At 49.4% G+C, this 20385-nt stretch overlaps 7 protein-coding genes across 7 annotated transcripts; 5 read left to right on the plus strand and 2 right to left on the minus strand.

The window, feature by feature from the left end:
• Window positions 1-1324: 1324 nt before the first annotated feature.
• Window positions 1325-3383, plus strand: AA0111_g5370 (hypothetical protein; the record flags this gene model as incomplete). The annotated part of the gene is made up of 6 exons (XM_028651473.1): window positions 1325-1382; window positions 1429-1511; window positions 1561-1760; window positions 1807-2556; window positions 2784-3179; window positions 3239-3383. 6 exons carry the CDS (start codon window positions 1325-1327, stop codon window positions 3381-3383), a joined length of 1632 nt encoding a protein of 543 aa, XP_028507336.1.
• A 606-nt stretch (window positions 3384-3989) lies between these two features.
• Window positions 3990-5007, minus strand: AA0111_g5371 (hypothetical protein; the record flags this gene model as incomplete). The annotated part of the gene is made up of 3 exons (XM_028651474.1): window positions 3990-4572; window positions 4624-4853; window positions 4903-5007. The coding sequence occupies 3 exons, from the start codon at window positions 5005-5007 to the stop codon at window positions 3990-3992; spliced, it is 918 nt and encodes a 305-aa protein (XP_028507335.1).
• A 4370-nt stretch (window positions 5008-9377) lies between these two features.
• AA0111_g5372 (hypothetical protein) lies at window positions 9378-10108 on the plus strand (the record flags this gene model as incomplete). The annotated part of the gene is made up of 3 exons (XM_028651475.1): window positions 9378-9400; window positions 9486-9953; window positions 10021-10108. The coding sequence occupies 3 exons, from the start codon at window positions 9378-9380 to the stop codon at window positions 10106-10108; spliced, it is 579 nt and encodes a 192-aa protein (XP_028507334.1).
• Window positions 10109-10659: 551 nt separating this feature from the next.
• On the minus strand, window positions 10660-11136 carry AA0111_g5373 (hypothetical protein; the record flags this gene model as incomplete). Its single annotated transcript, XM_028651476.1, has 1 exon — window positions 10660-11136. One exon carries the CDS (start codon window positions 11134-11136, stop codon window positions 10660-10662), a length of 477 nt encoding a protein of 158 aa, XP_028507333.1.
• Window positions 11137-11601: 465 nt separating this feature from the next.
• AA0111_g5374 (hypothetical protein) lies at window positions 11602-12627 on the plus strand (the record flags this gene model as incomplete). The annotated part of the gene is made up of 1 exon (XM_028651477.1): window positions 11602-12627. The coding sequence occupies one exon, from the start codon at window positions 11602-11604 to the stop codon at window positions 12625-12627; it is 1026 nt and encodes a 341-aa protein (XP_028507332.1).
• A 3750-nt stretch (window positions 12628-16377) lies between these two features.
• On the plus strand, window positions 16378-17623 carry AA0111_g5375 (hypothetical protein; the record flags this gene model as incomplete). Its single annotated transcript, XM_028651478.1, has 5 exons — window positions 16378-16542; window positions 16593-16697; window positions 16752-16895; window positions 17028-17170; window positions 17224-17623. 5 exons carry the CDS (start codon window positions 16378-16380, stop codon window positions 17621-17623), a joined length of 957 nt encoding a protein of 318 aa, XP_028507331.1.
• Window positions 17624-18083: 460 nt separating this feature from the next.
• On the plus strand, window positions 18084-20165 carry AA0111_g5376 (hypothetical protein; the record flags this gene model as incomplete). The annotated part of the gene is made up of 8 exons (XM_028651479.1): window positions 18084-18200; window positions 18250-18320; window positions 18374-18397; window positions 18450-18539; window positions 18596-18678; window positions 18746-19146; window positions 19219-19548; window positions 19608-20165. 8 exons carry the CDS (start codon window positions 18084-18086, stop codon window positions 20163-20165), a joined length of 1674 nt encoding a protein of 557 aa, XP_028507330.1.
• Between the last annotated feature and the right edge of the window lie 220 nt (window positions 20166-20385).

A 20385-nucleotide genomic window follows, 5' to 3' on the forward strand; every position in this document is an offset into this window, starting at 1 on the left:
TACCATCAGGAGAAACACACAAATTCGGGTTTCAAACTCGAATTTTCTTGGTCGAGAATTGTTGTAAGCATACTATGGCATAACCGCTGGAGCCCTCGCGAAGAATGGAAACGAAGACGTCTCTTCACCAAAATGCCAGTGTAATCGACAGATTATCAAACCTTCCCAATTGGGAAAGAGGGGTAGCACTCTGAATGGTGCGCATTGTCGAAGTTCAACAAGCAGAGTGTGTTCGTCTCGTTCCGATTCAATTCGTGCTTTAACCCAAAGACCTTTGCTTGGGGATCTCTCCGGCTACGAAATTTGACTTGGTCGGTACGATATGACTGCCAAGGACAGCGCGAGCGGCGAATCTGGGTCCATCCCTTTTTGGTTAGCTCGGCACCTAGGCATACTTGTCCCCGATCATGTTTCCACTACATTGCAACACCTATACCCCCGGCGATTGTTCAGCGATATGATAGCAGTGTTCGATGGCCAGCTGAAACCTCCTGTTCCTGTATCAGATGCAACACACGAGGTATGAGTGCCGGCCCAAGGCTCTTCCGCGGAGCATCCGTCGTCGAAGCTCACCGGCGTTACTCGCGAGACAGGCCCAGAGCATCGCTCAGAGATTTGATCGAGCAGCATCTTCTAGCCAATCATGCTTGTACCACGGAGGAATGAGACGAGAGTTGTGATGGATGCCTGCGACGTTGTGCGTAAGTGAAGCGTCATGCAGCTGCGTGCTTCGCCAAGAGGCGGGCATGGCTGCGGACCAGCTGCGGCTGACACCGATGACATTCGCATCACAGCTAAATAGACAACAATTCGGTACACACTATCTTCCAGCCAACTTACCAGCAAGTTAAGGACGCTAATTTACTCAAAGAGAAAAGATTCGCGACTTGGATGACGAGCATCCGTGGCTGTGTCAGCTGCTAATGAGTCTAGCTAGGCTGAGGCCACCGACAATGTTTAGAAAACTGTGAAATATACCAAGTGAGCCTACTTCACCTCTTCTCGTAATGCGCCTCGATGAATAGACCTAGGCTATCGGACGAAGTAGTAGCTACAAAGGCGATTGTTGCTATCGTTCCGTACGATCCTTTATCAGATGGTATATACATCCATAAGTCATACCCCAAGGCTGTATCTCTTGACGCTTATCAATACCCCGCCTTTTGCCTAAACTTCAGCTTTGCATGTTTGTATGGATTAGTGACCTCGTTATGGTGCGGCTGAAAAGCGGTATATTTAAGGTTATATTTCCACAGGGTTAAAGAACTCCAGATCATAGCTTTGCTCTTCACATCGCAATCAACTATAGCGATTCTGATCCATCATGGCCGAAGCGTTTGGCATCGCAACTGCAGCTGTCGGTTTGCTTCCGCTTTGCAGGGGTAGGCAGACCTCATTATCCGAGAGTTCAAGGCTGAAACCTTGCAGATGGATTCCGGTTGGTGCAAGACGTCGTAGGAGCCTCAGACGCATTTAAAGAAGTCTCTTGGAGGGTGCAGTCTCAAATCAACGTGAGCAACCCCCGTAACATGGCGAAAGTCCTAATCTTATGCGAAATAGGTTTTTGAAGCATGGCGACGACCATGGGATCTCGACGGATATGAGTGGGGAAAATTCAAAGAGTATTCGAAAGAAAATCATTCCGAAGCACTGGCCATTGGCCATGAGCTTGCGTTGCTATCGTTTACTTTATGCAACGCCAGTAAGCTACTGAGCAAATACGGATTGAAGCTAAAAGATCGTCATCGTCATGAACAAATGTGAGACTAGTACGCAGAATTCTGTCCATCGTTAACCTTGCATTAGAAAACCTGCTGAGATACCGAGTCCTGATATGAAGAAGCTATTAACTTCCGAAGCGTCCTTCAAGAAGTGGGTAAACGGGTGTAAAAAGAATTTGCCATTCATCCAGAAATGCAGATTTGTCCTCACATCCGACAACAGCAACGCGGATACTCTGGTCGATCGCCTGAGGGAATGCAATGAGGCTCTGCATCGATTTAGCCCTCCTGCTATACAAGTAATACAAACACAGAACATATACTTCGTCTTCGGCAAGAGCGCTTCGGAAGAACAGGTAAAGGCGTTGTTTGTGGAAGTAAACAGGGCGAAGAAATCAAATCAACAATCGTTGCCATACCAGGAGTTCGCACGCATTGCCGAATTCTCCAACGCAGTAAAGGACCAAAAACTGGTGGCAAAGGGGCAAAAACGGTCCCGAGAAGTACGACGATTTGAACTATCAGACTTCCAGACTGATCCAGATTACAAGGTCTCGGGGTCGCAGGACGCGGAAATGGGGCTTTTGAAAAAGTTCCCCTTTCCAAAGGAAATGCGGGTCGTATACATCGAGTGGATGTCTGGCGGCAGGGAGGTCGAGAGGGAAGCGAAGGCGAAGGCGAAGGCACGCATGCTCTCAGTCAAGATGTCGGAACAAGTGCTACTCCCGACCTGCTATGGTATCCTTGAGGATAATTCAGGATACAGCAAGCGGTTCGGACTGGTCATGGCGCCACCAGATCACATTAGACTCAATCTCAAGTTCATGATGCCAGGGTCCATCTCTCAAAGACGGAAGCCAAAATCCTTGCAAACGATCCTTCAGGAGGCGAGAGGCAGAAGAGAAGACCTTGGGATACGGTTCAATTTGGCGAAGAAACTTGTTAATGCTGTACATAAGATGCATTGTGCAGACTGGGTCCACAAGTTGAGTATACTCTTTTGATTTCGTACATCGGGCTTTTACATCCCAATCCGAACGCATCACTGATTTATTCCTCTAGAAATATTAGGCCCGGGTCTATCATGTTTTTCCCTACTTCATCGGAAGTTCGGTCTAGCAGAATCTCCTCGACACCGCGACTCGACTACTCCAAGCCCTTTTTGGTGGGTTTCGGCCATGCGCGTATCGACGACCGGAGACTGGGGAGAGAGGACCCGACTCGCACCCAGGCGCCAGGAGAAATAACTCTTGACGAGTATCAGCACCCGAAGAAGATCGAAGCGCCGCTGACTAAGTATTCACGCTTCTTCGATGTTTATAGTGTAGGCTGCGTGTTACTTGAAATTGGAATGTGGCAGCCCTTGTCTGAGCTCGTGGTGATACCAAGGCGTGGAAGACCGGCAGAAGCCAACAGGGCGAGGGAAGACATGAAAGCAAAAGCGGAGTCCCTGATTGGGTACGTCTTTCCAAGCATGTTTTCCAGGCCGAAAAATATATACTGACTCACTACGACAGTGTCACGGGCTCAGTATACGCAGCAGTTATCAAGAAATGTCTTGATGTTGATCCTCATAGTGACCTGAGCGAGGAGAAAAACAACGATGTTTGTGCGGCTTTGCTCTCGGAGCTCATTGGCGAGTTGGGTAAATGTTCAGCATAGCGTAGCCATTCGATGAAACCCTCTCCATTTTTTGACGTGCTTTATCTTATCAGAAAGCATCGATTTCTGTCGCAGGCCAAACGCTGTTAACGCGAATTATGTTCCTAGTCGTGCTATGCAATGGCCTGCATATAGTCAGTAAACTACCGGCACGACCTTGGAGCTCAATCATCAGTCAAACTATCTGGCGCTGACCTGAGCGTATAGGTGAGGTTTTCTACATTGGTGAAACAGACCAATTTAAGAGTAGCTTTCACTTGCGCTTCCTCAGTACCAAGGAGAAGTTTAGAATCATGGATGCTGCTAAGGCGGTGGGGTTAGAGGCTAGGTGGCAGATCAGGGCGTAGGGAGAGGTTGAGGATACGCATAACATTGAGAGGGAGCATACAAGGCGTCAGCTTAGCATTTACATTCTGCTCGCTGGCGGAGATCTAATATAGACACGTTATTTGCATGTTATCGAGTATAGAATATATCGCGCGCACGCCGCCCCAGAAGACAATCACTATTGCAAGACCAGCGAGTGCATTCTGCTTATATCCCTGCAATTCTAAGTTCGTTCAGTGTCTGCCATTCCTTGGTTACTCAGTACAAGTGAGTCCATTCCTATCGCCAAGCCTGCTCCATGAGTTCTTTCACGCCTCGTGCCTTCATACCCCCTTGTCCAGGTATCGCATCGAGATCAAGGAACCCCTTGGCGAACAGTATGCCAAAAGTGGCTATAAAAGATTGTAGCATCTGCTTTGGAAAGAAAGGGTATAGGTCCCTATGTCCAGGTAATTCAGTCACTTCAGACTTTTGCAGTTTCTCCAACGGGTCAAATTGCACATCGAACTTGACGCCTTTGACTTCTTCGGCTAAAGCCACGAACTCTTTCCATGTCAGCTTCTCGCCAACAATATAGGATTCTGGTTGCCAGGTGGGGAGGTCGAGCAGACTGGCAGCAAAACGCGCAACATCTGTAGTGTGCGTGAAAGCGACAGGCACGTCGCCAGATCCAGGAATTGCTGCAGCGTTGTTGGCCATATCAACGACGACAGGGAATGGGCCCATGTGTGACGAAACCTTGGGTATAACGTAGTAGTCAAGAAAAAAGCCGTTGATCACACAGGTATACTCGAGAGACGAAGCCTCGAGAGCTGTCATCGCAGCAAGCTTAGTTTCGGCTACCGAAAAGATCGCTTTCACTCTGTACTACAATGAGCAGTCTGTTCGTCGATGATTTACAAGAAAGACTTACTCAGGCGTGTATCGGATTCCCCAAGAACTTGGGATGTACCGCTTCGTGCTGGTGGACAGATCCGCGGCTCTGATCAATGCTATCTCTGGCTCAGCTCCAGCCATAGTGTCCAGAGTCGAGATGACCGTGCCGACATCATTGGACTGTAGGACATCTCTGATAGCCTCCACGTTGTTGTAGTCAAGCCCAAGTACAGGTACGCCGAGCTCTTTGGCTTTGGACTCGCTACCCTAAAGCTCCATGTCAGCGAAATACATAGCAAGCGATACAGCTACGAACCAGTCGAGCGAGGACGACGACCTGATGCTTCCCCTGTTCAATGATGGCTTCGACTATAGTACGGCCGAGCTTTCCGGTTCCTCCTGCGACAGCAATGACAGACATCTCTACGGCAGACTAATTGTTGTTGGAAGATGATGCGTGGTATAGTCGACCAGTACTGATGTGCTCTTTGATATGGCTCAACATAGCACCCGGCGACTCTTTTTATACTGCGCAAGACCATAAATACACTTGGCAGGCGGCTTCGGAACCTCATTACATCCTGAATGACCAAGCATACCTGGGTACTCGCGGCCTTTGTAAGCAAATCGTAAGTAGTTGTTGTTCTTAGCAAAAAATGCATCCGTCTTCTATACACGAGGAAAAATACATCCGGCCTTACTAATACGTCTGTGCGCGGTAGTCTTCGGATGCAATTTGTATCCGTAGGCAATGTCACATGTCGACAGCCTCCTCAGACGTTATCTCACATGCGTCTTGAGGCCGGGGCGATTTACGAGTGTTGTGGGAACAAGGAAGGCCTCGAGCGTATCTACCCTGAGATGGACTAATGTTCTAATGAGATGTACCACAAAACGTGATCGAGAGACGATTTCGATCACGTGATTATGCTTTGTAAGCCCTAACTTACCAAACCACAAGATTATGTGCTCTCAGCCCAATCTTCTCGATAATCTCACAAGTGCAAAGGAGTGCGAGCCTTCACAACCATGCTCGGTCGTAAACGAATTATGAACGCAAGTATTCTCCAACTCAACAAGAGAACCTTGAAAGTTAACGAGATCGCTTACCTACATCAGGCATGCCAGCAGTGCAAGGAGAGAAAAGGACGCTGCGACGGTGGTAAACCTTGCTGTAGTTACTGCTCAAAGTATGAGAAACACTGTATCTATACGGTACGGCGGCGACGGGGCCCTGGAAAGAGGTAAACGTGAATAGGAGTTGTACAAGCGGATGAGTCGCTTATCTTGTGCAGTAAAGAATCAACCAAGCCCTTCATACAGCAGCATGACCAGGGTAGATACCCTTTGGAATCAGAACCTGGACGTACTGTTGAGAGCGAACAATCAAGAGGCCACGAAGAGGTGCGTGACGACACGGCAACTCAGGACTTCAGGGAAGGTAAATTTATAGAGGAAAATCTGGATTAAACTGTATAAGACTGACCACACTGCTCAAAGACCAAGCCATTTCAAGACGCAATAGCACGGATGAATCAAACCGGAGTCCTTGCAGTATCAGTGAAACCGAAAGGATGTTGCCCACAGCCGTCAAACAATTTATAGCGTTTTCTGAAGATATCCGCACGACAGCAAGACAGATGCAAGCTCGCATACAGGCGAACCAGAGCTGCTTTGAGAGGGGGAAATTTACATCGCTTCCTCCTGAAGATCATGCAGTGGAGTTGATAAGGCCAGTCATTGAGGAGGTTCAGCTTCACGGGGTGTTTCTTACGACGGAAGATGTCCTGAAACAGCTCATCGAACAGTACCGTGCCGGCGTGGACGAGTGTTCCAGTGATCCAAGCCGATGGGCTACGCTTTGTTCGTTCCTGGCTATGTCTGCACATCATAGGACAGCCAGTGGGTCCGTCGTTGGAATGTCCTCAATAGCATGGGCATTCTTCAAGAACGCGTTTGCGACGTACGTCGAGCTCGCGATTGTTCAAAGGCCTCAGATCTCCACCTGCGAGGCATTGCTCGCAATGACTTTGTTCATGCTGCGCACCGCTGATGCCTGCGTTGCTGCACGACTGGCAGCTACTGTCGCCCAGTCGGTGTACATGCTTGGGCTGCACAAGTACGAGCGCTATATCCATCTGGAGGCTGATGTAGCAGAAAGACAGAGAACGATCTTCTGGGTAACATATGTTGTTAATGCTGATCTAGCACACAGGTACGGTACACCTTCATTACTAGACGTAGATAATTTCGACATTACATTTCCCGGACACGTATATCATCATGTTTCAGACCATGTGGATCGCATAGAAGATCTCATACAGACTGAGCAGACCATTTATCTCCGACGACGAGCTGTCCTTGCTGTGACGCAGTTACGGATTCACAAAGTACTTCAACAAGCGCTCTCCTGGAATGCCAAGCGGGAGCTTTCTGATATTGAAGATGCCATCACAGCAATCGACAAAGAACTTCAAGCATGGAAAAACTCTTTACCGATTAGCATCCAGCCAGGCTTTCGATCGCACGAGTCGCCGCTCCTCGAAATGCCTATCGCTATGCTACACTACATCTATTTTAGCTGCATAAGCAAAGTCAGCATGGTAGTAGTATTGTTAGCCCGTCCGATGGTGTCTGATCCCGTTTCCGACGAACAACGGGCTGCTGAATTGAATGCATGTCCTTCCAGCAGTCAGCTAGCTAGAGCAGCCTGTGTAATTGCAGCCCGGGAAATACTTCGCGTACAGCTCCGCTTGCAATGGCAGCCATTGACACATCTCTGGTATGTATTCTTTAGGGTTCGCTAAATGACAATCTCATGTCCATTAGCTAACGGCGTCGAGGCAAACACTATGCTTCCCACTCTCCGCGGTTCTAATCTTGTTGTCAGAAGTACTTGCGCATCCAGCGTCAATTCAAGCGCACACTGATGCTCATCTCATTCACGACTTCGTTCAACATCTTGAGCGCCTCCAAGAAGAAGGAAGCGATGTATGTGATCTACTAGATGGCTGTAAGAAATTGTATAGTATTGCATTGAGATCTGGTGAGCAGACAAATACCTTCGAACAAACAGCAGAAGTAAGTGATCCATCTACTCCCTTGCAAGACGAACGACGATAAGCTGACCATTTGAAGATTCAATTACTGCGATCGAGATTATCGCAAGTCACAGACTGGTTGCAGCTCGCGCAGGGACTGTTAAGCAACATGCCCGCACCCCACAATCAGGCACGCGAAATCTTTTCCGACATTCTTGGACCAGCTACAACGGATGAGACATACGGCGCTTTTGTCCCAGCGTTCATGAAATCTTACACACATAATTTCTCATTCGGCATTTGAGTCGATCCGCATTACCAACATAGAATCGATCTTCCCACTCTTCCTGCTGTCACTTGTACAGAGCATAGCTATGCTAATGCAGGTAAAACTGCGATTCATACGCTCTTAAGAAATTTGCATTAAAATCCTTGATCGAATGTATACTTCACTGTCGTACAGTGGTTGGTCACAGAGACTTAGATGCCTGTCTTCCTCCTTGCTAGCTAGTATGGCGCGTCCAGTGCATCACGGGCATCTCTGTATGACCTGAAGTCCTGATGATCTTGCTCCGGTGCGCCGAGCTGAGTGGCATCGCCTGAATGAGTTGGTTATCGTAAAGTAGTCAATTATCCAGTGTTACACTCATCAAGCCGCATACAGACGCTCGGAAGATCACGAACCGATGAGATGGGAAGAAACCTGATTACAGTACATGGAATGAGACCATACCCCCCCTCGCCTGGAGCATCTTTGTTCTCTTGTTGTTCGGCTAAGCAGGTAACTACACTATCACTACCTGGTCAATCTACAGACGACTTGCCAATACGAACGATCCTCGCTATACGCAGTGGTAACGATTTATTGAACTCTCCTGCTGAATGCCACTCGCACCGTATTCGGGGAAGGTTTGCTCGGCGCATCGGCGTAAGGTGCCTTATCGAGGATGGCAGACCCGCGAACACTCATTTTCACTGCTGGGATTAGCATCTCGTTCTACTAAAGACGTTAAGAGAGATAGATCACCAGCGGCTTGCGAAGTTGCGCATCAGTTTCTGCTTGAGCTCCAGTCCAAGTGTACTATCACCAATCATTCTAACAATGGACCTATGTAGTCCCTCAGGATTTCAGTGTTACATCGCGTATACAGGCTAAGTCAAAATGGCGACTGTCCCAGAATTGGTAAACAAGCGTCGTCAAGCAATATAATTACGCCCGAGGCGTCCTACAAGAACAGCAAAGGACGTGCGAAGAGGCTCTGCTTGGGGTTGGTCCTTTGAATGTCTAGTAGCGTTGATTGGCCTGATCGTACGGATGATCTCTGTTTAGGGCCGTTTCCCGGCTTCCGACTCACAACTGTGAACCTACTTGTAGTCGATACCGCTTTCACGCACGTGCAGATGTTGGCGACACGAAAAAACACGTATGTATTTATGTTCTAAAATCGTCGGTCTAGATCCTCTACGCAGTAGACTCCACCAAGTCACAAGCAGTCATAGAACCAGTAGACGCCCGGCACGGCTTCAGCACTCCATCTGCTTGACCTTCCGAGCATTTGTACCTGGAGCTACAACACTTCCAGAGTCTCATCTCGCGTGGTTAATCATCATCCTTGTATCGCTAAAGGTTGAGTTCTCCTTTGAGGCCTTGCAAAGCTTTGACCGCTGTCTACCATGCAGAACTTGGGATGTCACCTTGATACATCAGGTAAGCTGAAAAAAGAGCATGCATGTGCATCTTCTCTTAGAAATGGATGAGAGAAGTATGAAAGAGTAGACTGCAGCCGGTCAAGAGAGCACTCGTCGCACCATCAATCGCTCCTCTACAGAATTGACTTGATACCTTTCAATATCACAGCTCTCTTTACTTCTACAAAACGAAGCATCTTACCACCATCTTTGCCCTCGCTGCTTCAGTAGCGGCTATCGATATCCAAGGACACGTCGAGTCACACTGTGGTGGTGGAAACAGGGTCACGTTCACCAACGTGAACCCTGACCGATGCTACGCTACCGGCGGTGTATCATGGGCTTACTCGTTCCGTGCCATTCCCACAAACTGGCGACTGAGCATCAGATCGCACGGAGGAGGGAACTGTGGGCCTATAATCCATGTGTTCGACTCGAACGGCAGGGATTTGGTCTGCCATGGTAAGGAAGTCAACAACGTGGAGTACACGGGAGCCGGTTACAGCTTCACCAATAGGAGGAGGTCGACCGACGTCGCTTCTGAAAGCCAGGACTGCATCAAGCCAGATCTTTTGGAGATTGAAGGCGGTTCAACATACAACCTTCTGAACCTCGAAGACGAGACATACAAGACCATGTAAGAGCACCATTAATCACGAAGCATGATGTTGAATATGTTATACTAACAATAAGGTCCTGTATAGGCTCGCCTATGCTTTGAACGGAACAACTGCTTCGGATATGCCAAGCGCATTCGATGAGTACATCGTACAGTATGGCCACCCGCTATGACCTGAAATACGTAGTGTCGCGAGTCGTCATTGCATCGAACGCTTCAGATGTCCATCCGTATCGAATATATCATCCTAGATCTTTCGCGATGGATCGAATAGCATGTGTTTTCTACATACCCACTTCATGACGATGGATCTCCCAATTTTGCTCAAGAAATTGATGATCTCGTGATAAGATCTGAAACCCGGTCTGCCTCTCTCCCTTTTGTTTCGAAGTCCGCAGAATTTTAGCCGATCTTCATGTGGTCTGAGTTGAAGGTTTGAGCGGTGACGACTGTGATCTTAGCGTTCTGCAATGCTCGGTCGAGGAAACACTTTCTAACAACACTTTTTAACAGGATCTCTAAGAAATTCTGGGGAAGTATAGAGGCATCGCTGTGGGAATGGGTGTAAATCATGCGGTTGACGCCTAAATCGGCAATCTAAATGGACACCTGCTCTCAACAATGATGCTACAGGGATGCGAGCATGAGGTACTATAGCAGTTGTTTTCTTTCGCCGTTGTGCAATTTCCTATGCAATCCACAGCACATTCCTTACGTAGGCACGTCACCGCTTCACTCGCTTCTCCTTGATATTGCTACCAAAGACGTTCAGCTGTGCTCGGCTTCCCGTTTCTACAGGCCTTATATCAGGATCTTTGTTCTTCTCTTTAGCTTCTCGTTTCGCTTTGCGGTCACGCCACCGCTCGCGCCAGGACATAGTTTTCAGGCGCTCATCTTCTTCGCGCTGCTCGGCTGTGACTGGCGCACACACCGCGTTGATTCTGGTTGCGATCACTTCGTCGTTCGCTGCTTTCGTCTTTGGTGTCTTGGTCTCCCAGAATGGCGGTGGCAGATTCTTGATGTAGTCGTCATACGATTCTTTGGCTGCTTGCGACTCTTGAGTTGTTTTTCGATTGGGGGACGTTGTTGGAGTTGGATCTACTAGGGTTGCAAGGCTCGCGTCATCGCGGGGGTCTGAGCGGGCGACTGGGCTGTCTTGTTTGAGGTCGCCAGTCGCATTGAAGGTAACTTCAGAGGTCATCTTGGAGGTGTTGACAAAGATTGTGATTAGTGAGAGTTTTGAGCGACTGCATTTGAATACGTGGGGTTGTCAGGCGTGCCACTATTTTTTGAAGGAAGCTTGGTGCGGGGCTCTATTGCGTAGCTTTCTGAGAAAGAACTTGATGTCCATGTCAGCAGTCCTCTTGATCGCGTTTGTGATCCTATCACAAGAAGGCTGATGCACAGCCACAAGCTGCTGACCACCACAATCCGCCAAGGTTATTACATAAGCTTTGATACCAGTCTATCGTTCGTGTGGATCTTGATTGGTGCTGGGCATTGTGGTGACAGCCACCGACCAGGGTTGCGTCGTGCTGACGGCTTAATGCAACCGAGCGGAGATTAGTTGCACTCCTCGACGCCCGGTATATTGAGGAGCCACGCCCCTTCATTTTTTGTTTGACAGCCCCTTCATCTGACAGTAATACACACAGCCTTCGTCGCAATGACCTCCAGTCGTGATGCCAAGCATAAAACGCATTTCGACTCCAAGCAAAAGCTACGACCCATCTTCACGTCACTGAATGGTGACAACTCATGGCTCTTGTCCTTTCCTCGACCTTTTGCGGAGCGCCAAAGTACAGGCAAGGCATACTTCCATATCGTGCACGATCCTTGGCTCAATGGTCCCGAAGTTCAAGTGTCGTCATGGATAGTCTTTCTTGCTCTATCGTCCCCACCTGCCGTCAGTAATGGCGCAGGCGTGGAACAACTTGTGCTAGAAATTGAGTCCGCAGCGGCCGAAGAAGGCATTGTCGCGTCTTCCACGATTCAGACAGCCGACGACAAATCTCCTGTGGATGCCATATTCGTAAACTTGCATTATGGAGATCACCTCCACACACCCACGCTCTTAACCTTCCCTTCTTCAGTTCCCGTCTTCACCACTCCAGAAGGAGCCCTCATCATCAAAAAACTCAATCACTTCGAGACCATCATCACCTACAAAGATCTCGAACAAGACACGTTCGCTGGCAACTGGATGACCTTGCACCCAAGCCCCATCCTCCCCTCCTGCCTAACAATCTTTCGCATCAAAGGACATCACGAACTCAACTTCCTCAGTGCTTTGATCTGGACCCCCGAACCGGGCACGCATGAAGCAGTTCTCTATTCGCCGCACGGTCTGCACACTTCCACGCCAGCTCTGCAGACGTTTCTGCGCCGCTCTACCCCAAGCTTCTCTACTCTTGCGATGCTGCATGGACTCAAGGAGAGCTGGACTTGGAACTGGCAAAATACTTTCGGGGTAGCGAGTGGACTGCAGTTGTATAGGGAGAGTGGAGCAAAGTATTGGATTAGTACACATGATGATCAGCTGAGCTATGGAGGTTTGGTGTGGTGGTTTGCTAATGATATCTTTAGGACGTTGGAGTGGGGGTTAGGGCAGGAGAAAAGGGGAGAAGGGGTGGTAAGGAAGGAAGTTAAGGTTGAGGAAGTGCAGAATGGGGAATGTTTTGTGTTGGTGTAAAGGTTGGTAGCTAATCTGAGACCGCTTTCCTTGTCGCTCTTCGTGCCTGACATGAGCCTATACATTACCTATCCATATATACGATGCCCCGAGGTATCGAGCCCTGAGTCCCCCATCCAGGTGGTCGTGCATCCCGCCCCAAGCACGCGTATATGCAACGCGAATCAGGTGCCGATTTTCTTATGTTGTAGTCTAGTGTAGCGCCACACCCTGATCTACATCCTTAGGTCTAGCGTAAATCCGTATAATATCGCATGCTTTTACTACAGGCCAGGGTTGCGTCGAGGCAGAATCTCACTTGTTACAGCTACTACACAGTCTTTACTCGCTGGTTAGAAGATCAGTAATATCTATTGCCAATTGCTAAAGAAAACAATGGTGTGTTGAGTCGATTTTGGTCAGTGTACAGCCTGGGTGGCTGGTGGCGGAGTAAATACCAAGGCCCAAGTCAGCCGCGGCTGAGAGCAACAACCGGTATTTAAGTGCGGCATGATCACTATCCCCAACTCGACATTTCACTAAACATCAAATATGGGCTGGTTTACTAAGTCCAAGAAAAGCTCGAATGTGTCGCAAGCTCCTCCCCACGAGACACCATGGCCGACATCCGCAGGATCGACAGCAAGCCATGGAGTGAATCCTCCTCTCTTGCCTCAATACCAAGCCACTCCGAGTCCTCAAAATTATCCGAGACCTCATTACGAGTATCAAGCTCCATACCCATACGAGTATCAAGCCCCAAGTTTGACCACAATCAATGAGGCGACTCCCTCACCAGTAGAGGATAACAGAAGGGACGGAAATATGCAAGTCATTGGACCTCTTATCGAGAGACCAGGCACTTCCAGGGAAACCTAACCGCTTTGGATCAGAGTGCAGCCGAGCCAAGATCTACACTGCCTGCTAGCCTAGAGTCGACGGCGGAACAAAACAGTTTATCGTACCATCCAACCAGCACTAGTGTAGTGATTGAGCCTTCTGTTTTCCCTCCGACTCAAACGGTGACTTCCCCAACAGTTGATAGTCTAAGCAAGCCAACATGCTCTTTAAATCTCATGTGCTATAGGTCCGGTAGCCAGGGCTGTATACGACGCCAGATCCAGGTTGCTAGTCGAGCCAGATGGGCTGCTTCTACACTCGATGTGTCCGAAAAACCTTGGAAGGACAACGCGAGTATGATCTTCAACGATCGAAAATTCTTCCATGCCCTCCATCAAGAGTACGAACAACACATTCGCGGCTTCTGGCGACGCTACCTATCACTCAAAACGCTGAGGCGGATTCGAGTTCTATCATATACACCTACTACTCGCCCGGAAGTTGTGCCGATGGACGACTTCACCCTACAAGAGGTCTTCTACGCGTATCAACATCCGAAAAGCATCGAAACAGAATCGGAGTGGATTGACTGGGTATTTCGTCTGCGTCAGGCTGACCGACGTCATGCTCTGGAGTTTGTCGAAGATTGGAGCGGCTTCCGCATCGGACTTGTTGGATCGGTGCCATGGGTAGTAGCGACTGTAGTCGGCGTTACATGGACGGCGAAAGGCGGTGATGCACAGACGGCGTTTACAGTCGCTGCATTCATACTGACTGTTGGAACTTGTGAGTTGAATTGGTCAATATGATAACCCATCCACTGATACATGTAAGCTTTGCTGGCGCTTCTCGCTATCGTCAGCAAAATCGAGTCTTGAAGCACGTTGCCGAGATCTATCGTCCCTTACTCGGGGTCTCGCAGGCATACAAAACGATACTCACGACAAGGTACTCGCTGAACCCATCCACTTTATCTGGTTTGAGAGTCGAATCCTCTAGCGGCGACACTCGCGAGTGAGAAAACACGCCATTGGTTCGCTGTATGATACGCGAACAGGCAAACATGCAGTGAGGCTAGTGTTTCGCTTCGCGCAACCCATATCGTCGTTGAGAAGAATTACTATGCGGGACGTGACCGGCTGTAGGCACCGACAAATATGGCGAAGAATGCCATCATGCAAGAATCAGGATTCGCGCTTGTCGATGATGAGCATTAGGACCAGTAACCATGAGAGTCCTTGAAGATGCGCGATCTGGATCCCGCTTGGCGCTCCATAGGACTATCTGTATTAGATGCTCGAGGTCTTTCTCAAGGATACGAGTCGGCAAGAATTGGGTGGGAGAAGAATAGACTGTCGAATTACATCGCAGCTGTCGACCTTGTCAGGGATTTGCTGGCTTCTCCGGATGTTAGTTTATAGGCCGATAACCCAACGTTGCAGCGCAATTAGGAGAACTGTCAAAACATTTCCTTCTCCCATTTTTGGACGGCAATGTACGGCAGGTGGGGAGGATTCGCGGTGCTAGGCCAAGGTAGGGCTCGTGGTCTTGGGGCGACCTCTTTACTGGGTAATTTCCAGTAAGATATATTTGTATGAGAAGTCCGTTGCTCGTTGTCGGCAGGTTCCTTCTGCGGTACACCAGTGAATTGATGAGCGATGGATTCATCATCCAGGCGGGACGGGGTCCAGATGAAATTCCTCGGTCCAGAGCTTGTTATCGCGTAGCTCACAGCCTGCAGAATTTACCCGCCACATTCGGAAATACCGTTATGTATCTAAGACTTCACCCGTTGCTGGGATATGCCGCTGCGTCAGTCCGGATAACATCTTCTTGCGTGGTGTGATGGTTGGTAGTGCTCCGCGCAAGTCAAACAAGGAGACACCATCGCTGAGGCCTAGCTTCATCTAGCGTCTTGGCGCGATGCCATCCTGAATCCTCCTATCGAGAGTTCGTGTCACCAGTTTCAACACGTTCTCCGCGATATTTGGCTAGAAATTCGTGTATCTCAATCAAGAATCCTACAACGGAAAGCTTTCCTAATGTTTCGGCGACTCCGCTTGTGGATAAAGTGGCATACTGTTCCGCCCAACCGCAAGCCAATCACCTTTGCCGTTAGGCATACTGCTACAATTTCCTGAACCCTCCACTTCACGAAAGGAAGACCATCGTTTTCCGCAAGCGAGCATCACGCCATCGCGCTATATGTCAATGGAGGCATCCGTCCGAATAAGCGATGATGAAGAGCTAACTCCAATGATGCGGACCGCTCCCGGCACTGTTTTAGTGTGGTTGATCGGGTTCCCGCTTCGCCTGAAGACCGAATACTGCGTGCATGCCCTCCAGATTGCGTCCCGAGAAGCTGGAAAATTTGCTGTCTTACCTGCCAACTGTGGCAAGGATACGTTCAACAAACGCGCGGCTCAAACCATCTCGGGATCAGTCGAGGTCTTCATCGACAACAACCTCGGAAACACGTGCTTGTGTTCGTGCATCTACTTGACACCGCTTGCATCGCACAAAGTCTACCACGATTAGGAGTGTCATGCGTAAACTTGCTAGAACGTTTCGCAAGAAAGCTTAAGCTGCGTAAGCATTCTTTTCGATTATTCCGGTGGAAACCCACAAGGTCTCGAGGACGGCATAAGGTAATGAACGGCTCCTTTAGCCGGCATGCCAGCCGCTTTGTGCCCAACGCGACAGCTTCACTATAGTTTTCTGGCATTGGCGCTGTTGCGCAGCTGCAGGTGGCACCGCGTCGCTGTACTACTCTTCACGAAGAGAGCCGTGTCGGCGGGCCCGTACCTGATACACTCACCCTCCTTTTGGCTACCCGCGCCGCTCACCCCACAAACCATACAACATGGTCATTTTCGCGATAGTCGTAGATCGGTCTCCGCTCAACAGCCATCATAGCGCATGTCTACGACGATGAATCAAGTCATTATATCGGACTTGAATCGGACGCCCATCGTTCAGATCCTCACTTGGTTCACTCTTGTTACCAGTCTGTTGGCATTCTTCACGCACGCCGGTATCAAGTTCTATGTGTTCCGGAGCCTCACGATCGAGTCATGGCTCGTTCTTGCAGCCTTGGTAAGTCCAACACCAGAATGCTGCGAGCGTTGACTAACGGAGTTGACCAGGTATTCTGCGTCGCACAGTCGATCGCAGTGTCACTGCAAGCTCACTATGGCTTTGGCACACCGATTGCGACCTTGGACGGATATCAGATTGAGTCGAACCTCAAAGTAATTTCCCACCTCCGCTCGAGTATCTGGTCGGGAATGCTGATATGAGTGTAGTGTGAATACGCTGCGATGATCCTCTTCATCGTCTCCCTTGGCTTCTCGAAGCTTGCTGTCGTAGCATTCGTCCACCAATTGACGCCCTCCGAACTTCATCGTAGAATCAACTTTGGCGTCTTGGCTGTGATAACTCTGTGGCTGGTGTGTTCCGTGTTAGTCGCAGCGTTCGAATGCCGGCTACCACGGCCGTGGGATAGGACATTGGATCGATGCATCGACCGTGTCAGTAAACTGCACAGATGCTGATTCGACCTTGTGACTGACTATGGATAGTTGACCTGGTGGAATATCGTTTCCTGTTTCAACATCGTAACGGAGATCGCGATCGTGGCACTCGAACTGGTCATAACAGCACAACTTCAAATACGACGACAACGGAAGGCGGCGGTCATGACCTTATTCTCATGCCGACTGCTGTAAGTTCGAAGTCTCGAACGCACTCCAGTCAGTACTGACAATCTCTTCGTAGCGTTCTCGTTGCTGCTGCGATCCAGCTTGGCTTCTTCAACCGCGAAAGCACCGATGCTGCTCTGAAGGACGATCTGACACTCGGTTATTGGCGATCAACCATCTGCAACCAGATTGTGCAATGTATTGCCATTGTGACAACATGCCTTCCATACACCAAATTGTTTATGGAGGGTTTCGAATCGGGGCTGATGCGTTTGGACGACTTACGTCGTCGAGGGGAGCATACCTCCAAAGACGACAGCAAAGGGTACCAGCTCATGGACATATCACGATCAGGGCGCTCAGAGCATTCTACCCGTTCTCAGGGCGGGCCCGATAGAAGCATCAAGGTATCGAAGAGTTGGGCAGTGCAAGTAGACCCCATAGCTCACATGCCGGCTGCAACAATACCGCAGTGAAAACCATAGCACTACAGTGCAAATATATCCATAGTAGACGAGCTTTCAAAATGTACATACCAACACATGCAAAAATTTGGCGTTCATTGCAGCGAGCGCGCACCCCTGCTGCACCCTCGTTTCGCCTTGCATGTGGCACGGCACGTATGCCGCAGCATATGCGCCTAGTTTTCTTTGAGTAGGTGGTCCGGACCGGGACACGGTGGTGTGATTTTATTGGTTTGCGGGATATAGGGTAACGGTAAGGATCTTGTACGAGGATCAACAAGTCCATCTCGGCTGGAATGTTGTGCATAAGCCGCTTTTCATCTATGCAGTTGCTGTAGTACTTGTTCCTACGGTAATTCGCTTCTTGCTTTATTTTTTTGCGCTCATCTCTCTTTCCCTTTCAACATCTATCCGTATCACAGGTCCTTTGATTGTCTTTCTTCTCGGTTCCTCTTCTCGTGTTGGTGATACGATGGCGTCGTCTACGACCAAGAGTGGCGATGTCGAGCTGGTCGTCTCGCCGACTCAGTCTACCACCAAGACCGACGACCTTGCGCTAGCGAGACTGGGAAAGAAAGCTGTGCTAAAGGTACGTATCATCTCTGACGCTTTTGCTTACATCACTAACGGCATTGCAGCGCCGGTTTGGTTTCCTATCCATCCTAGGATTCAGCTGTACCGTTTTGATCACCTGGGAAGGATCTCTTGTGTTAGTTGTACAACATCCCAGTACTACATTGACACGTAGCTAACAAGGTCAAGGCTGTTCCTAGTCGGTTTCCAAAAGTGAGTAATGGTACGACGTACTGACGAAGGGACTGTATGCTGAAAGAAGAAGTGGTGGGCCGGCTGGTGTCATCTATGGCTACCTTACCGTCTGGGTAGGCACTGTATCCGTCTTTATGGTTCTCAGCGAGCTTGTCTCAATGTGAGTGGCAATTGAAGTCCGGTTTGAAAAAGGCCAATTGCTAAGAATGAATCAAGGGCGCCTACATCTGGTGGTCAGTACCATTGGGTGTCTATGCTTGCTCCACCAAGCTCCGCGAGACTTCTTAGCTACATCTCAGGTACAGCAATTTTCTTCCAAATCTCAAACTCCATGACTTGATCGTTTGTTAACACACTTTTTTATAGGGTGGCTCACACTATGCGGCTGGCTCGCCTCTCTCGGCTCCGGCGCCTTCCTAACCGGCGGTCTCATCCAAGGTCTCCTCATGCTCTGCCAACCTGACACCTACGTCCCGCAAAATTGGCACGTTACCCTCCTCTACTGGGCCATCATCGCCTTCTGCGTCTTCATTAATATCGCTGCCGGATGGCTACTGCCCAAGTTCGAAGGCGCGCTACTGGTCTTGCATATCCTGGGTTTCTTCGCCATCTTGATCCCTCTTCTAGTGCTAGGACCGCAGGGCAATGCTAAAGAGATCTTTACGACGTTCGTCAACATGGGTGGCTGGCAAAGCCAAGGATTGAGCTTTTGTGTTGGAATCATGGGGAGTGTATTTGCCTTTGTTGGTGGTGACGGGCCGATTCATGTGAGTATGCTCATAAAAGAGACGAATGCATGCCACTACCATTCGCAGCAAAGCACTAACATGCTGTTATAGTTGTCCGAGGAAATCCACAATGCACAGGTTGTGGTGCCTCGCTCCATCATGACCGGCATTGCAATCAACGGCTCTCTCGGTTTCGCCATGATCCTCACCGTGCTTCTCCGCATGGGCAACCTCGATGAAGTGCTCGATGAGAATCCTGCTTTTCCCTTTATGGCCATATTCCACCGCGCTGTACAATCGCGATCCGGTGCTGCAGTCATGGCATCGATCGTCATGGTACTTACCATCAGCGCGAACGTAGGCTTCTCCGCGTCAACATCAAGGATATGTTGGGCCTTTGCCCGAGACAGAGGACTACCAGGATGGAGAACTTTGAGCAAGGTATGTATACAGCCCCTCTATCTATATGAGCGGAAAGAAGCAGTGTTAATCCCAACCAGGTCAGCGATCGTACATCCATCCCCGTCTACGCCGTAGCCTTCACAAGCTTCATCGCCTGCCTACTCGCCCTCGTAAACATCGGATCAACCATCGCCTTCAACGGCGTGATCTCCGTCGCTATCGCCGGTCTCTTTTCTTCTTACCTGCTCACATCATCCCTTCTCCTTTATCGCCGCTGCACCGGTGCCATTCTCACCCCCAGCGAAGCTTTCGACACGGACACAACATCTTCATCCACCACCAGGGACGGAATGTCACGCACCGTCTGGGGCCCTTGGCGCCTTCCCGGTGCCATCGGCATCGCAAACAATGTCTTTGCTTGTGCGTATCTTAGTTTCGTCTTCTTCTTTAGCTTTTGGCCGAGCTTTGCTGCTGTTACGCCTGCAAATATGAACTGGGCTGTCTTGGTCACGGGTGCCATCGCTGGAATCAGTGCGATTTATTATGCGGTTTGGGCGAGGAAGACGTATCATGGACCTGTTATTGAGATTGACGAGCGGGATCTTAGTGGTAGGGTTAGTGTGATTGAGCAGAGGCATGAGTTGGGGAGTACGTAGAGTATGGTGGGTGTTTGAATTGCTCGAGTATAAAGGAGTGGTGTTTAGTATATTGCGAATACCGCTTGTAGCCAGTATAATTGTGCATAGAAATAATTCTTCTCGTCCTGGATACAAAAGCGTACTGATCAATCAAGCAGCGTGATCGGGTTCGTTGCATGACCAAGTCACGTCGGCTCACCTCTGCCTCCCTAATCCACCTCCAAAATGCCTTTCAGAA

The sequence above is a fragment of the Alternaria arborescens genome (assembly GCF_004154835.1).
Source record: "Alternaria arborescens strain FERA 675 chromosome Unknown contig_10, whole genome shotgun sequence".
NCBI lineage: Eukaryota > Fungi > Ascomycota > Dothideomycetes > Pleosporales > Pleosporaceae > Alternaria > Alternaria arborescens.